This window comes from Ornithorhynchus anatinus, chromosome X2, assembly GCF_004115215.2.
Source record: "Ornithorhynchus anatinus isolate Pmale09 chromosome X2, mOrnAna1.pri.v4, whole genome shotgun sequence".
Classification (NCBI taxonomy): domain Eukaryota; kingdom Metazoa; phylum Chordata; class Mammalia; order Monotremata; family Ornithorhynchidae; genus Ornithorhynchus; species Ornithorhynchus anatinus.
The window spans coordinates 24,778,569-24,793,279 of record NC_041750.1 but is presented as its reverse complement, the minus strand read 5'-3'; the positions used below and the strand labels follow the sequence as shown (position 1 = coordinate 24,793,279).

Genomic DNA, 14,711 nt, shown 5'->3' with positions numbered 1-14,711 from the left:
CTTTTGGACTTGTCTGCCTCTCATGTCATGTCTTGGGCCCACTGGCCAGGCCCTCTCTACCAAGGGGCAGCAGCAAGGAGAGAATCGTGAATCAGGTATAGGACTGGGGTGGTGGGTGGGAGGGAGACCCTTGGGAATTCTGGACCGACTAATCGGGAATTCACTCCTTGGATCGTGATCCAGGATGTGCCATGGCCAGGGCTAGAAGACACAAACTGTCCAGGTAATTCGTCCCCCCAAAAGACGCTGAGACTTCGACAATCTGCTCATTTCAGCCGAAGGCATTTCTTCGAGGGGGTGTAGGTGTGCTGACTCCTCTGAGGCCTAAGTGTATGTACGGTTTCTCCCCTGCTCTCCAGAGAATTGTCCTTTCATAGATTCCCCTGAGATTTTCTGGGGGAAATGCTACAAACGTCGGCAGGGGGAGTCCAGTTGGCCTTGGAGGACCAATCAAGAGATGGTATTTACTGAGTACCTACTCTGTGCCAAGCAATATTTGATTCTCTGGATGCTTTGTGGTTAGGGGGGCAAAGGGGGAAAGAGAGAGAAAGATTTCCGCCCCTCATCAACAGGGGATTGTGATCAACACTTCTTTCCACCACCAAGAAAACTCCCAGGAAATGCACGGTTGAAAGAAAGGAGTTATTGAAAGTGCAGTTGCTGACTGTTGTTAATATTCCTTTGGGGCAGATGCTGGGAAGAGTTGCCCTCCTCACCTCCCCCCAGGGATGTCCTTGATTCCCCTCCCCCAAGAATGGTGTGTCAGGGCCCGCCCCCACCGAGAAGGCACTGCTGTTCCTGAACTTACAATTCAGACTTCTAATATCTCGCCTTCTGTTTCCCCTCCAACCTCCCTCTGCTAACATTGTCTCTGAGCCTTGAGAGGAATGCTATTCTTGTTTGAAGGCCTGTGGTGTGAGACATCAGATTTCTCAACGCCCACCTTCACGTGGCTAATAGGAATTCAGCAATTGCATGAAGAGCGTGAGGAGAGACATTCCGTTTTTTCGCCGAAGTTCTCTTTGGAGTGTCATTTCTCATTCCTCCCAGAGAGCGCGAGGTGGGAGTTCTTGGGTGATGCGGCCCCACTAAGGAGATGCCTGCATCCCCCCCGGGGGGACAGGTTGTGAAAGGAGATGTGGGGAGGGGACCTGGGAATGAGGCAAACAGTTGGAGGGAAGGCAGTATTTGCTTCTGAAGACTTGGCAGGAGTAACGGAAATTTCTAGCTCCTCCTCCTCTGTGTGCTCTTCCTTCCCCTCCTCCTCCGCCTCCTCCTTCTCCTCCACGACCTCCTCCTTTTCCTCCTCCTCGCCTCCTTTTTCCTTCTCCTCCTTTTCCTCCTCCTCCTTTTCTGGTCCCTCCTTGTCCTCATTTCCCTCCTCCTCCTCCCCTTCCTTCTCAATCAGTCTAACAACGGTATTTATCAAGCACTTAGCATGTGCAGAATACAACAGAGTTGGTAGACGTGTTCCCTGCCCACTCCAAACTTACAGTCTAGAGAGGGGAGCGTACAAGCTTAATCGCCTCATCCTTGTCCTCTTCCTCCTCCTCCTCTGTTTCCAATTCCTCTTTTTTATGGTGTTTGGTAAGTGCTTACTATGTGACAAGCACTGTTCTAAGCTCTGGGGTGAAATTAAGTTAATCAGGCCAGGCGCAGTCCCTGCTCCACAGTCTTAAGTAAGAGGGAGAATAGGTATTGAATCCCCATTTTTCAGTTGAGGAAACTCCTTCCCCTCCTCCTCCTCTTCTTTCCCCTCCTGCTTCTCCTCCCTATCCCCCTTCTCTCTCCTTCCTCCGCCTCCTCAGTTTGGAAAGGAAACTAGATTGCCGTCAATCAGGTAGAGTGGCAACAATGGAAAAGAAAGAAGGCGAGAACCCCAAGAGCAAATATTTTCTGCAGGGTGGTTTTGGATCCTGCAGCCGCAGTTTTAATTGATCCGTAATTGATTTTGACATCTATCTCCCTCACTGGATCATAAGCTCATTTAGCTGGGGTCGTGTCTCCCAACTCTGTGGTGTTGCGTTCTCCCCACTGCTTAGTTCAGTGCTGCACACAGAGTAAGCGCTCAATAAACACCCTTGATCTATTGCTTGGACTGGAGCCCAGGGTCTGTCTCTTAGGTTGCCCGCTTTTCGACATGCAAGCAGGGCTAGCATTAGGCAAGCTTCCAGAGAGGGACCTTGGCTTTCACCTCAAGGGTTCATGCTGGGTGAGCACTTGCAGAGGAGAGAGAGAGAGAGGAAAAAAAGAGAGAAAGCTTTAAAACTACCAAACCATTTTTTTTAATTAATCTCTGCCGGCTCGGAGCCAGCTTCGGCTTTTCAATACTCCCTCTGCTACTGGCCCAGATCAGCCTTCTCGCAGAATGGGTTGAGAACAGGAGACAGACAACGCTGGCTAGTTTTTTGGCGTTTACAGTGTGTGAAAGCGGTGGAGACCTGGGTCTGGGGGGGAACTAGGGTGGGGAGGTAGTTTGCCAGAATTCCTGAGTCTACTGAATCCAAGTTGGAAGAGTTAATAATAACGATGATAGTATTGATGATGATTGGGTTGTTTGTTTGGCTTAGTGTACCAAGCCCGGCACTAAGTGTCGGGGTAGATTGGACACAAGCAGAGGGGACCCAGCCCTCGCCCCTCACAAGGCAGATGCATCGCGCTGTTGATTTTGCCAGTGCTGCGGGGGGCGGGGCTCTGGCCAGGTTCACGGGCCCACTTGCTGCGTGGGCATCTCTCGGCCACCATCTCTGGCCCCCAGATCGTGAGAAGTTGTGGGAATCTGGGACTTGCGAGCACTGGGTGCTTGGCCCGACTCTGCCAACCTGGGAGAGTCCTACCTCACCTCACGACTCTCCTACTCCAACCCAGCCCTCACACTTGGCTCCTCTAACGCCACCCTTCTCACTGGACCTCGATCTCATCTATCTCGCCGCCCACACCCTATCTCTAGCCTGGAACGCCCTCCCTCCTCGTATCCGACAGACAATTACTCTCCCCCCTTCAAAGCCTTACTGAAGGCACGGCTCCTCCAAGAGTTCTTACCTGACTAAGCCCTCCTTTCTTCTTCTCCCACTCCCTTCTACATCACCCTGACTTGCTCCCGGTATTCATTCCCCCCTCCCAGCCCCACAAGCCCTCATTTCCATATCTGTCGTCTATTTATTTATATTAATGTCTGTCTCCCCCTCCGATCTGCAAGCTCGTTGTGGGCAGGGAATGTGTCCGTTCATTGTTATCCCGAACTCTCCCAAGCGCTTAGTACGCACACACGGTAAGCTCTCAGTAAATAAGACTGACCGATGGACAGACGGGACAAGACCCGGTGGGTTGGGGGATGGGGTGGGGGAGCCCGGGGCCGGGGACTGGGCCTTTCGCCCGGGGTCCCGGCTCCAACCCGAGGGGACAGCAGAGGGGGTGGAGCGGAGCCGACGGGAGAGTCACGCGACCTTCCGAGTTGGGATTTTGCCGAACGTCTTAATCGTTTTCGCGACGTGTCAACGGGCCCCGCGGGCATTTTTGCCACACTCCCTTGAGGGTTCGCGGCAACCCCGGGGGCCGTTCTTCATTTGGTCCCGGGGCTGTTTCGGGGGGGGAGGTCTGTGTTTCTGTTGTCGCCAGTGTTGATATTTTCGATTTCTCTCCCTCCTCCGTCCCCCCCCCACCTCCCTTCTAGAGTCCGGGGCAGCCGTCGGAGGACCGCGCTCGCAGGGCGATGATTCCTCATGAAGTCGCTGGAGCCCCCGCAGAACTCCAATGTGACTTTCCGTTTATCAGACTGAAACCAGACCGAGCCAGACAGTGAAGCCGCGGCGAGCGGAGGGGCGGGGGGACGGTGAAAGATGAAATCGAACCAAGAATGCCTGCCTCCCAAGAAGCGTGAGATCCCCGCCACCAGCCGGCCCTCCGAGGAGAAGCCAGCGGCCTTGCCCAAGGAGGATCACCGGGCGGAGGGCTCGGCCTGGGCCTCCGGTGCCGGCGGGGGCGGGGGCGGGCGGCCCGGCCCGGGGAGCGCCTCGGCGGAACTCGGTCTACAGCAGGGGATGGGGTTGCACAAGCCGCCGTCGGTGGGGCTGGACTACTCGGTCCCCAGCACGCCCCGCTCGGTCCCGGCCGGCTCCACCCTCCCCGCGGTCTTCCCGCCCGCCCTGGCGCAGTCGGGGACGCCCGTGTCCCCGGTGCAGTTCGCCCACCTGCCTCACACGTTCCAGTTCATCGGCTCCTCGCAGTACGGCGGGCCCTACGCCGCCGGCTACCTCCCGTCCCCGCTCATGTCCCCGACGCCCGGCCCGGGCCCGGCCGCCCCGGCCCAACGCTCCCAGCTGGAAGCCTACTCCGCGCTGCTGAGCGGCGTGGGGAGCCTGGGCCAGCAGCTGGGCCACAAGGCGGAGCCGCCTCTGCTCAGGACCCCGGGGCTCGTGGCCGCCGGGTCGCCCCCGCCCGCCCCGCAGAACCAGTACGTCCACCTGGCCGGCACCTCGCCCCAGGGCGCCGGGCCCAACGTCTCCCCTCCGGCCGTCCCGGTCCACCTGCACCCCCATCCGGCGGGGGGTCTCTCCCACACGCTCGCGCTGGGCCCCTCGCCTCAGGTGGTGGTGCAGTACGCCGACGCCGGCGGTCATTTCGTCCCCCGGGAGCTGCCCAGGAAGGCCGAGGGCGCCCGGCTGCTGCAGCAGCAGCATCAGCAGCAGCAGCAGCAGCAGCAGCAGCAGCAGCAGGCGGCCGCCGCCGCCGCCGCCGCGCAGGCCAAGGAGGTGCTGAACGGCGAGGTGGACAAGGGCCGGCGCTACGGGGCCCTCCCCTCGGCCGGCGGGAAGCCAGCTCAGCAGCAGCAGCACCATCACCACCACCACCACCACCCCACCCCCTCTCACCACCACCACCACCCGCCCCACGCCCCCCACCACCACCACTACGAGGCCCGGCACGTGGTCGTCCACCCGGGGCCCGCCGACTACGGCAGCCGGGACTCCCCGGGCGTCCGGGCCCCCGTCCTGCTCCTGCCCGGCGGCGGCCCGCCCTCGGCGGAGCCGGACCCGGTCACCGTGGCGCCGGGCGCCCAACGGGACGTCTCCCCCGCGGGCCTCGACGAGCAGGGCGGCCTGCCCCCGGCCAAGCCCGGCCCCCGGGCCTTCGCCCCGTCTCCCCAGCAGGCCCTGGGCCCCGAGGGCACCAAGGCCGGGAGCGCCCTGCCGCCCCACACCGTCATCCAGACCGCCCACGGCACCGCGGAGCCCCTCCCCGTCCGCCTGCCGGCCACCGCCTTCTACGCGGGCGCCCAGCCCCCGGTCATCGGCTACCTGAGCGGCCAGCAGCCGGCCCTCGGGTACGCGGCCGGCCTGCCGCCGCACCTGGTCATCCCCGGCCCCCAGCCCCTGCTCATCCCCGTGGGCGCCGCCGACGGGGACCCGCCCGGGGCCGGCCCGCCCGCCCCCGGCCCTCACGCCTTCGTGGCCGCCGCCCTGCCCAAGGGCGAGGGCTTCGGGGCGGAGGCCCTGGGGGCTCAGCCCGGCTACCCGGCCGCCGTGGTGCAGGCGCAGATCCACCTGCCCGTGGGGCCGACCGCCGCGCCGTCCCCCGCGGCTCCCCCGCCGGCCCTGCCCCCGTACTTCACCAAGGGCTCCATCATCCAGCTGGCGGACGGCGAGCTGAAGAAGGTCGAGGAGCTGAGGACGGAAGACTTCATCCAGAGCGCCGAGATCAGCAGCGACCTGAAGATCGACTCGAGCACCGTGGAGCGCATCGAGGACGGCCCCCGGCCCGGCATCGCCCTCATCCAGTTCGCCGTCGGGGAGCACCGGGCGCAGGTAAACCGGCCCCCGCCTTCCCGCGGACGGGCGGGCGGGCGGGCGGAGACCGGGGCGGGCGGGCGCGGCCCACTCCCCGCGGCCCAGCGTCTTCCAGGGAGAGGGCCTTCTCCCCCCGCCCCGGACAGACCCCAGGCCCGAGCTGGTATTCGTTAAGCGCCCGCTATGTGTCGAACACTGTTCTGAGCTCTGATTTTTTCATGTGAATGTCTGTCTTCCCTCTAGATTGTAAGCTCGTTGTGAGCGGGGGATGTGGCAGTTTATCATTATATTGTACTCTCCCGAGGGCTTAGTACGGCGCTTTGCACACAGTAAGAGCTCAGGGCGTGCGATGGAATGAATGAACCAACAAGATAATCAGGTCCCACATGGGGTCCGCAGTCAGTAATGCTGTCCTCCGCCACGCAGACCCGCTCGTGATCAGTCCATCGGTTAATCAGTGCAGAGCTCTTTGCCAAGCACCTAGAGGAGTACCATGACATTAGCAGGTACGGGCCCCGACCTCAGGGAGTTTACGGTCTAACCGGGTGAGACAAACACAGAATTGATTAGGGGAAACGACAGAGAATGAGGTCAATCCTTCAATCGGCGGTATTTATTACGCGCTTAGCGTATGCAGAGCACCGTACTGAGCACTTGCAGAGAATTAGCCGACACGTTCCCTGCCGATAATGAGCTCACATTCTAGAGGGGGAGAGAGACGTAATTTATAATATATGATTTATAAGGATGAGGACGGAAGTGCTGTGGGCGTGGAGTGGGTGCCGCAGGGCTCGAAAGGTCACCCGTTATGCACGGGGAATAGGTTGAGGTGTTCGCGATGTCTAAAACATTTGTCCAGAAGTCCGTCGAGCGAACTGGGTTTGATTTACTCGATCCTCAGTTTTTCCGGAGCCCCTACTTTGTGCAGAGCTCTGTCCTAAGCACTCGAGAGGGGACAGTCGCGGTAAAAGATGCAGTCCCTGCCCCCCAGTAGCTTTTATTCTTGTCGGTTTCTTCGGCGCCCTTTCTACGTATATCCTTGAGGCCACCTCAGCTTTCCGGCGCCTTGTCTGGGAGCACGTCCCCCCGTCAGTCGGTGGCATTTATTGAGCGCTTACTTTGTGCAGAGCAGCGTACTGAGCAGTTGGGAGAGTGCAGTGCAGTTGGTGAACACAGCCCTGCCTTCGAGGAGCTTACTCCATGCGGTCGGGCATCTCCTTAGCATTCGTCGCCCTTCCCCGGCCCCCTCCCCTGATTCTCGTGTGTGACAGAAGGGGCCGCCCCCCGGAAGTGGCTTTTACTCCTCGCTGCTATTTGGTATTTAGACTACCGAGGACGGTGAGTCATCCGTCTTAGCGCTAAGCGTCTAACGGATTAACCGGAGCCTGAAAATGCCCAGAGGCGTAATGCCAACTGCGCGTAACCTGTATGGGCCCTGGTTGCAGCTGGGCAGGAGCCTCCTGCCAATGCCCGGCCCGTCTGAAAGGAGGTGGGTAGCGGAGGCGTCATCCTGTCGGTGAGCGGTTTCCGGCAGTGCCCTGGCTCCACTGCGGCTGACGTCCGGGGAAATAGCCAATCCCACGGGACCTGCTTGGGGCCCAAGCTCCTCCGCCTCTAGACGGGGAAGGGGAGGGGGCGAGGAAGGCGGCCCCCCCATCGCCAACTGGCCAAGGCCACCGCGCAGCTTTTGGGGTGGAGAGGAGGCGGGCAGTGTGGAGGATTGCCTGTTTGGAACCACTGTAGAAGCAGTGTGGCTTAGTGACAAATAGCATAGCCTGGGGGAAAGAGCACGTGGCCTAAGGGGGCAGAGGACCCAGGTTCTGATCCTGGCTCTTTCTCTCATCTGCTGTGTGACCTTGAGGAAGTCACTTGACTCCCTGGCGCCTCAGTTACCTCATCTGTAAAAACGGGGGAAGCCCATGCGGGACGGGGATTGAGTCTGAGCTGTGTATCTCGTGTCTACCCCAGTGCTTGGTACAGTGCCTGGAACATAGTAAGCACTCAATGCCATTTAAGAAAAAACTCAAAAGAAGCAGGTGAGAGCCACCGGGGGACCATCTCCTCATGCCAAGCCCCACTGTGGCTCCTCGTCTGTCTGCTACGGGCTGTGAGGTCGCCCCTGCCCTTGAGGTCCGGCTATGGTGGGTGCTGGGCTGCGGGGTGGGTGCCGGCGGTGGCGCGGTGCCGGGATTACAGGGCCAAAAGCCCAGAATCCCTCTACTCCAAATGGACTCAGTTTGACCCCATCACGGGACGACAGCGTCCGCCCGGGACCGTGCGGGTGGACCTTCCGGCGCCGTGAGCTCGTTGTGGGCAGGGAAGGTGTCTGTCTGTTGTTGTATCGAACTCCCCCGAGCGCTTAGAACGGTTCTTTGCACACAGTAAGCTCTCAGTAAATACGACCCAATAAATCAACGAATGGGCCAGAAAGATGCCCGGATCCCGGGGCTCAGAACGTCCCGTGGCCCAAGGGGATGACGCGCCTCTCGGGGTGGACGGGCAGTCAGGTGGGCAGGGGACACACGGTGGGGGGAGTCCTGGGGAGGGGCCCCCTCAGCAGCTCCGGCGGAAGGAAGCCGCCCCCCTCGTCCCCCGAGCCCACCTCCGAACGAGACGGGCGGCGACTCCGCCTTCCGCTCTCGCAGAGCATTGAGAGACAACAGATGCCATTTCCCCGTTTGTGAGAACCAGGGCCCCCTTGGTAGGCACGAGGAGACATATTTTTAAAACAGACGGGTTGTTTTATCCTCATCTTGTTTCTGGTGATGTGTACATATGTGTGTGTGTGTACACAGAGCATCAATCTAAGGCCCGAATACACATACAAACACAATACAAATACACGCGTGTATCGAGACGGGGCGGAAGAGGCTGTAGCTGTCGGCCCGGGGCGGGAGGGGAGAATGGGAAAGGTCACCGAAAAGCAGGTAGTCAGCCACGGCTGAACAAGGTGGTCGTTACTTTGTGAGGTGTCGAGGTGGGGGGAGCCTCATATGGGGGCAGAGACTGTTTCCGATCTGATTATATCTACCTTAGTGCTTAGCAAACAAATCCTGTCAAATGCTTTACAAATTCCGCTCTAAAATTATTACCGTAATTATTATATAGTTATAACGTTATTATTATTATAATACCCCCTACCACCTGTCCTGCAGGACTTAAAGGGTGGGAGCAGGCTTGGGGTGAAGGGCAGTATTTGGGTGCTACTGACCCCCCCCCCCCCATCCTTATCGATGTGCTGTGAGGGGCTCCGTTCTGTCTGACTAATCATCACTCCCAAATAATAATAATAATAATAATAATAATGATGATGATGGTATTTGTTAAGCACTTACTATGCGTCAAGCGCTGTTCTAAACGCCGGGGAAGATACAAGGTAATCAAGTGGTCCCACGTGGGGCTCACAGTCGTAATCCCCATTTTACAGATGAGGTAACTGGGGCACAGAGAAGTTAAGCAGCTTGCCCAAGATCACACAGCAGACAAGTGGCGGAGCCGGAATTAGAACCCACGTCCTCGGACTGCCAAGCCCGGGCTTTTTCCATGAATCCACGTTTACTCCGTTTACTCATAATTATTACGGTTAGGGTGTGGCTTGATGCGGGAAAGGAGCCCTCTTCATCAGACACCCTTCTCCCACTTCCCCCTTTAGACTGGGAACCTTATGTGGGAAAGGGAACCTGTCTGATCTGATCGCCTTGTAGCTACGCCAGCGCTTAGAACAGAACTTGGCACATAATAAGCGCTTAACAAATACCATCATTATTATTCACAGTAAACGGAGGAATGGAGAAGTTAAGTGACTTGCCCACGGTCACCCAACACATAAGCGGCAGACCTGGGATTAGAACCCAGATCCTCTACCTCCCTGGCCTGTGCTCTTTCCTCTAAGCCACGCCTCTAAATCAATTCCAATTGAAATCAGTTCAGTGAAATTGCCGGCCCAACGCGTCTCCTGATGGAAACCGGGGCGCAGGATGGGCAGGATGGGAGGCAGAAGGGAGAGAGACTCGTTGTGGGCAGGGAACGTGTCTGTCTATTGTTATATCGTGCTCTTCCCGAGCACTTAGTACCGTTCTCTGTACGCAGTGAGCATTCGATAAATCCGGTCGACTGAATGAATGAATGAACCTCAGAAGCGAGGAGCAGACAGGTCACTTCTGGACACAACAGCCAGCCTCAGGGAAAGGGGTCTGGTGGAGGGTTTCACCTTAGCTTTCCAGAGAAAGCGGGGACTCCTGCTTTTGCCTCCCGGAACCCCCACTCCCCTCATATCCCCGGCCTAACTTTGCCCAGGGAGCTCAAGAGGGAACGGTGCCGTCTCTCCATTTGCCTGTATCCTCCCAAGCGCTCAGTACGGTCCGCGGCACACGGTAAGCGCTTAACGGATATCATCATCGTCGTCGTCGTCACGATTATCTGAAACCCGTTTCCGACGGCCCCTCCGGCGGACAAAGCCAAACGTAAGCGGGAAAGCTCTTGGAGCTGGACTGCTCCCTCTGGTGAGCGAAAGGAAACGAAGTCGGGAATTCGGGATGCTCCCGGGTCAAATTCCCAGGCAGAATATCTCGTTCCTAACAGCCACTGAGCCCCGGGTATCCGCATTTGATTTGGCTCGCCCGCTACTGCTGAAAGATGTACCGTGTGAGGCTCGGTACCGGCCGGCTAGAAACACACCAGACCAGAAAGACCGCGCCGAAACACCAGACTCTCCCCTCTCTCCTCCGTTCTCTGGAAGAGGGGATTACGGACTCGGGGAATTAAAATTCCGATCCCGGATGGAATATGAGAGCAGACCAGACTTGCCCAGAACCCCGGATTGAAGATTCCCGAGATAACGGTTCACGTTTGACAAGGCCGTTAGGAACCTACATGTGGAGATTAAATCTCACCTTGTTCGCTTTTTAAAATTCTCCCTTGGAGGCAAAACGTCCCAGCAGACGATCTGAACTTGCAGCAGAAAGCGTGCGTGTTTTAGGCCGGGACTTCGCGTACGAAGTGAGGGGACGAGACGTTGATTTGGATCAGTGGAGTCAAATGAAACCGCCGAGGGAACGGGCGGTTTGACTATCTCTGTCGGTCGAACGATCCGGATGGTTTCTTAATTCTCCGCGTCGCTTTGCCCATGTAGATGCAGCTGCCGATCTGCCTGGAGCCCGGACAGATCTTGGGTAGGGCACTGAGCCCGGGGCCTCCCTGGGAATTTTTTTTTTTTTTTTTTTACAGTGTGTGTTAAGCACTTACTCGGTGTCAAGCTGGATACGGTTCCTTTCCCACATGGGGCTGACGGTCTAAGTAGGAGGGAGAACCCGAGTTCTAATCCTGGCTCCGCCACTTTTCTGCTGACTGACCTTGAGGGAGTCCTTTCACTTCTCTGGGCCTCAGTTCCCTCATCAGTTAAACTGTGAGCCCCCTGTGGGGCTGTAACCTGTGAGTTGGTCGTGGGCAGTGAATGTGTCTGTTCATGGTTATACTGTACTCTCCCAAGCACTTAGTACAGTGCTTCACACGCAGTAAGCACTCAATAAATAATGAATGAATGCATGACAGGGACTGTGTCCAACCTTGATTAGCTTGTATCTACCCAGTGCTTAGTACAGCCTCTGGCATATAAGCACTTTACAGATGCCATAAAAAAGCTTCAGTACAGTGCTCTGTATCCAGTAGACACTCAATAAAAACAAACGATTGGCTGACCCATGGAAATAGGGTGGGTCCCTGGCAGCGGCCTATTGCTAGGTTTTAACTGGTTGGACAGGGCAGTGATTTGCAGGGCCATGGATGGCGGATGCTGATGGAGACTCTTACCTGCTACAGTTTGCAGGGTGACCACATCTCCAAGGTAAGTATGGATTTGTACTGTGGAAAGCAAAGCAAATGTTTTCATATTTGTGTTCTCTTCTCCCCCTGCCCTTCCCATCTCCCCCCTCTCTGCCTCTCTCCATCTCTCTGTGTCCATCTATCCGTTCCTCTCGACCTCTCTGTCTTTCCTTCTCTCTCTGGCCCTCTGTCTTTCTCGCCATCTCTCTCGAACATTCTGTCTCTCTGGCCCTCCCGCTCTTTCTGTCCATCTCTTTACCTCTCCATCTCCCTGTATTTCCGTCTATTCCTCTCTGTTGTCCTTCTGTTCATCTCTATCTCCCTTTGCCTCCCTCCGTCCCTTTTTCCATCTCTCTATCCTTCTCACTGTCCTTCTCTCTGTTTTGGACTCTCCCCATCGTTGTGTATTTCTCCATCTTTCTCTGCCTCTCTGTCTCTCTCCATCTCCCTATCCCTCTCACTGTCTGTCTTTTTTTCTTTGCATCATTGTGTATCCCTCTGCCTCGTTCCATCTCTCGCTTTCTCCCAATCTCTCTATCCCTCTCCCTGTCTTTCTCCAACGTCGGGTCACTCTCCGCCTCTCCGTATCTTTCTCTCCATCTCTCTCTGTCTCCTTTGCTCTCTTGACCTCCACACCTCCCCCCTCTCTTTCTCTCGGGGTCCCTCCCTCTCTCCCCCCCCGCCCCCTACCCAGGTCAGCGTGGAAGTCAGGGTGGAATACCCTTTTTTTGTATTTGGACAAGGCTGGTCTTCCTGCTGCCCGGACCGAACCAGCCAGCTGTTTGACTTGCCGTGTTCCAAGCTCTCGGTCGGCGACGTCTGCATCTCGCTCACGCTCAGGGAGCTGAAGAACGGCTCCGTGAAGAAGGGGCAGCCCCCAGACCCGTCCGGCCTCTGGCCGAAGCGCTCGAGGAACGCCGGGCTCGCCGGAGGCAGACACAGGTATGGAGAGCAGGAGAACGGGATTAATCAGGGAAGCGCACCGCCGCGGGCGGAGAACGGCGAACTCAAGTTTCCGGAAAAAAACACGTGGCCTGCAGCCCCCTGGCCCGCCAAAACCGAACCCAGCAAGCCCCCGGCCACTAGGAAGAGGAGGTGGTCCGCCCCCGAGACCCGGAAACTAGAGAAATCCGAAGAAGAGCCACCTTTGACTCTTCCCAAACCTTCTTTTATTCCTCAGGCGGTGAAGATCTGCATCGAAGGCCGATCCAGTGTAGGCAAGTGAAAGGGGAGGGGAAGGGGAGTGAGGCTTCTCCCTTGTCATTTTATCCAGATTACTGTACTGTAGGCTCAATAACCCAGTATTTACATGGTATCATCTTATTTTAGGTTTCTGTTCTAACCGTGCGGTTAGCGTTGCGGCCGTCTGAGGCAGGACATCCGTGGGTGCGATTTGTGTGTTTCCCGAGGGTCCGGTTAGCCGGGGGTGAGGGGAGAGGAGGCGGGGCCGGGGGGGCCGGAAGGTGCGAGACGGGCAGACCAGGCCGCGGGCCCCGGGCCCCCTGAGTGGAAACCGCTGTGGCATCACGGCTCCCGCAGGGCAGAAACACCGGGATGCACGGCCGTCTTGGGCCCGTCGTAGTGAGGCCGTGGGAAGGGAACTCGTGAATGAGCGCGTGTGTTTGTGTGTGTGCGTCTGTGAGTGTGGGCGTGTGCCTGAGTGGATATAAATGGGCATCTCTCTCTCTGCCTCACTCTCCTTCTCTCCCTCTCTCCCTCTCCTTTTCTCCCACACTCCCTCCTCCCCGCTTTATCTTTCTCTCCTCTCTCCATCTCTCTCCTTCCTACTTCCCCTCCCTCTCTTCCTCCTTTCTTCTCCTCTGTCCCTTCCCCCGTCTCTCCTCCCCGTCTCTCCTCCCCTCTTCTCCTCTCTTTTTCCTCTCTCCCTCTTCCCCTCTCCTTCTCCTCTTCCTCCTTTCTACTTTTCTCACCCTTCTCCTCTCTCGTCTCCTCTCCCTTCTCTCTTCATCTCACCCCTTCCGTTCCTTCTCTCCCCTCTCTTCCTTTCTCCTGCCTTTTCTCCTCGCTCCCCTTTTTCCTCCTCTTTTCCCCTCTCCCCCTTTCTACCTTCCTCTCCTTCGGTCACCTCTCTCCCCTCTCCGGTCTTTTCTCTCCCTCCTCTCTGCCGCCCCCTTCCCCACCTCCCCTCCTCTTCATCCCTCTCTCTCCGTGTCTCACAGCAAGCGGCTCCAGCTCCACGCCAGTGTCATTATGAGCTTCTCACACACAAACTATACATCAGGAACTCCACTCCAGGGCATCGTTAAAAGAGATATCAGACAGGAAGCAAACGGTTTCAAAATCACATTCTCCTCCGTCATATTTTCCAACTAGACCAACTTTTAATCTAATAAATATATAGAGAGATAAAAATATATTTTTCCCCCTATGGGGTCTGACTGCACTGATATTTTTCACAGAGCGACTGCCATCCACGGATTTCCTCTCCGCTCCCCAGCGTAGGCACCCATCGTGGTCGTCCCTCCTCTCTCCCCAAAACACACATACACACACACACACACACACACACCCCGCCCCCCACTCCGCTCCTCTCTGACCCCAGGAAGCCGAACGCCCAGGGTGGTGTTAGGAAACGGATCGGGGAATGCCGTGACCACAAGTTTCCACCAGGGAGGTGCAGACCACCCCTCCCCAGAGCGCCAACGGAAAACATCTCGGGGGGCACAAGCAGACAGACAAAACCCCCCCGGTCTCTGGGCCCCGGGTCCGTCTCAGTTCGCAACGATGTACCACTTCCACAAATTTCAGTGTGACACAAGGAATCGGATATTGAAGAAGATGAACGTAGAATGTCTTTAAAGCACTTAAAATGCTGTTCACACTTTATTACCGAGCATCTTGGTCTAACACTCAACATGTACTGTATCTCACTTTAATCTGCTTGGGAAAAAAAAAAAAAAGTTTGTTTTTCAACACTGTTAACTACATTACAGCTACGTAGAGTTTCTCACAAGCAAGATGTCGAAAGTTTTAACGTGGTTTAAAGGGATGAATGTGAATCATGAACTAGTATGTGACAGTAAAATGTCCACAGAGGACTACTTAAGGAGGCACTTTGAAACTTGAATGCTTGAGAAAGAGTTC

General features: G+C 56.9%; 1 protein-coding gene across 8 annotated transcripts in view; it reads left to right on the top strand.

Moving 5' to 3' along the window:
* The window catches only part of ATXN1 (ataxin 1), a 282,751-nt gene extending 269,397 nt beyond the window's left edge, over nt 1–13,354 (top strand). For all 8 annotated transcript variants that reach the window (XM_039910468.1, XM_029052530.2, XM_029052526.2 and 5 more), the window contains 2 exons: nt 3,674–5,804; nt 12,301–13,354. In XM_039910468.1, the coding sequence (XP_039766402.1) occupies nt 3,840–5,804; nt 12,301–12,831 (2,496 nt within the window). In that variant the 5' untranslated portion in view covers nt 3,674–3,839 and the 3' untranslated portion in view covers nt 12,832–13,354. The remainder of the gene's footprint in view (nt 1–3,673; nt 5,805–12,300) is intronic.
* The last annotated feature ends 1,357 nt before the right edge of the window (nt 13,355–14,711 follow it).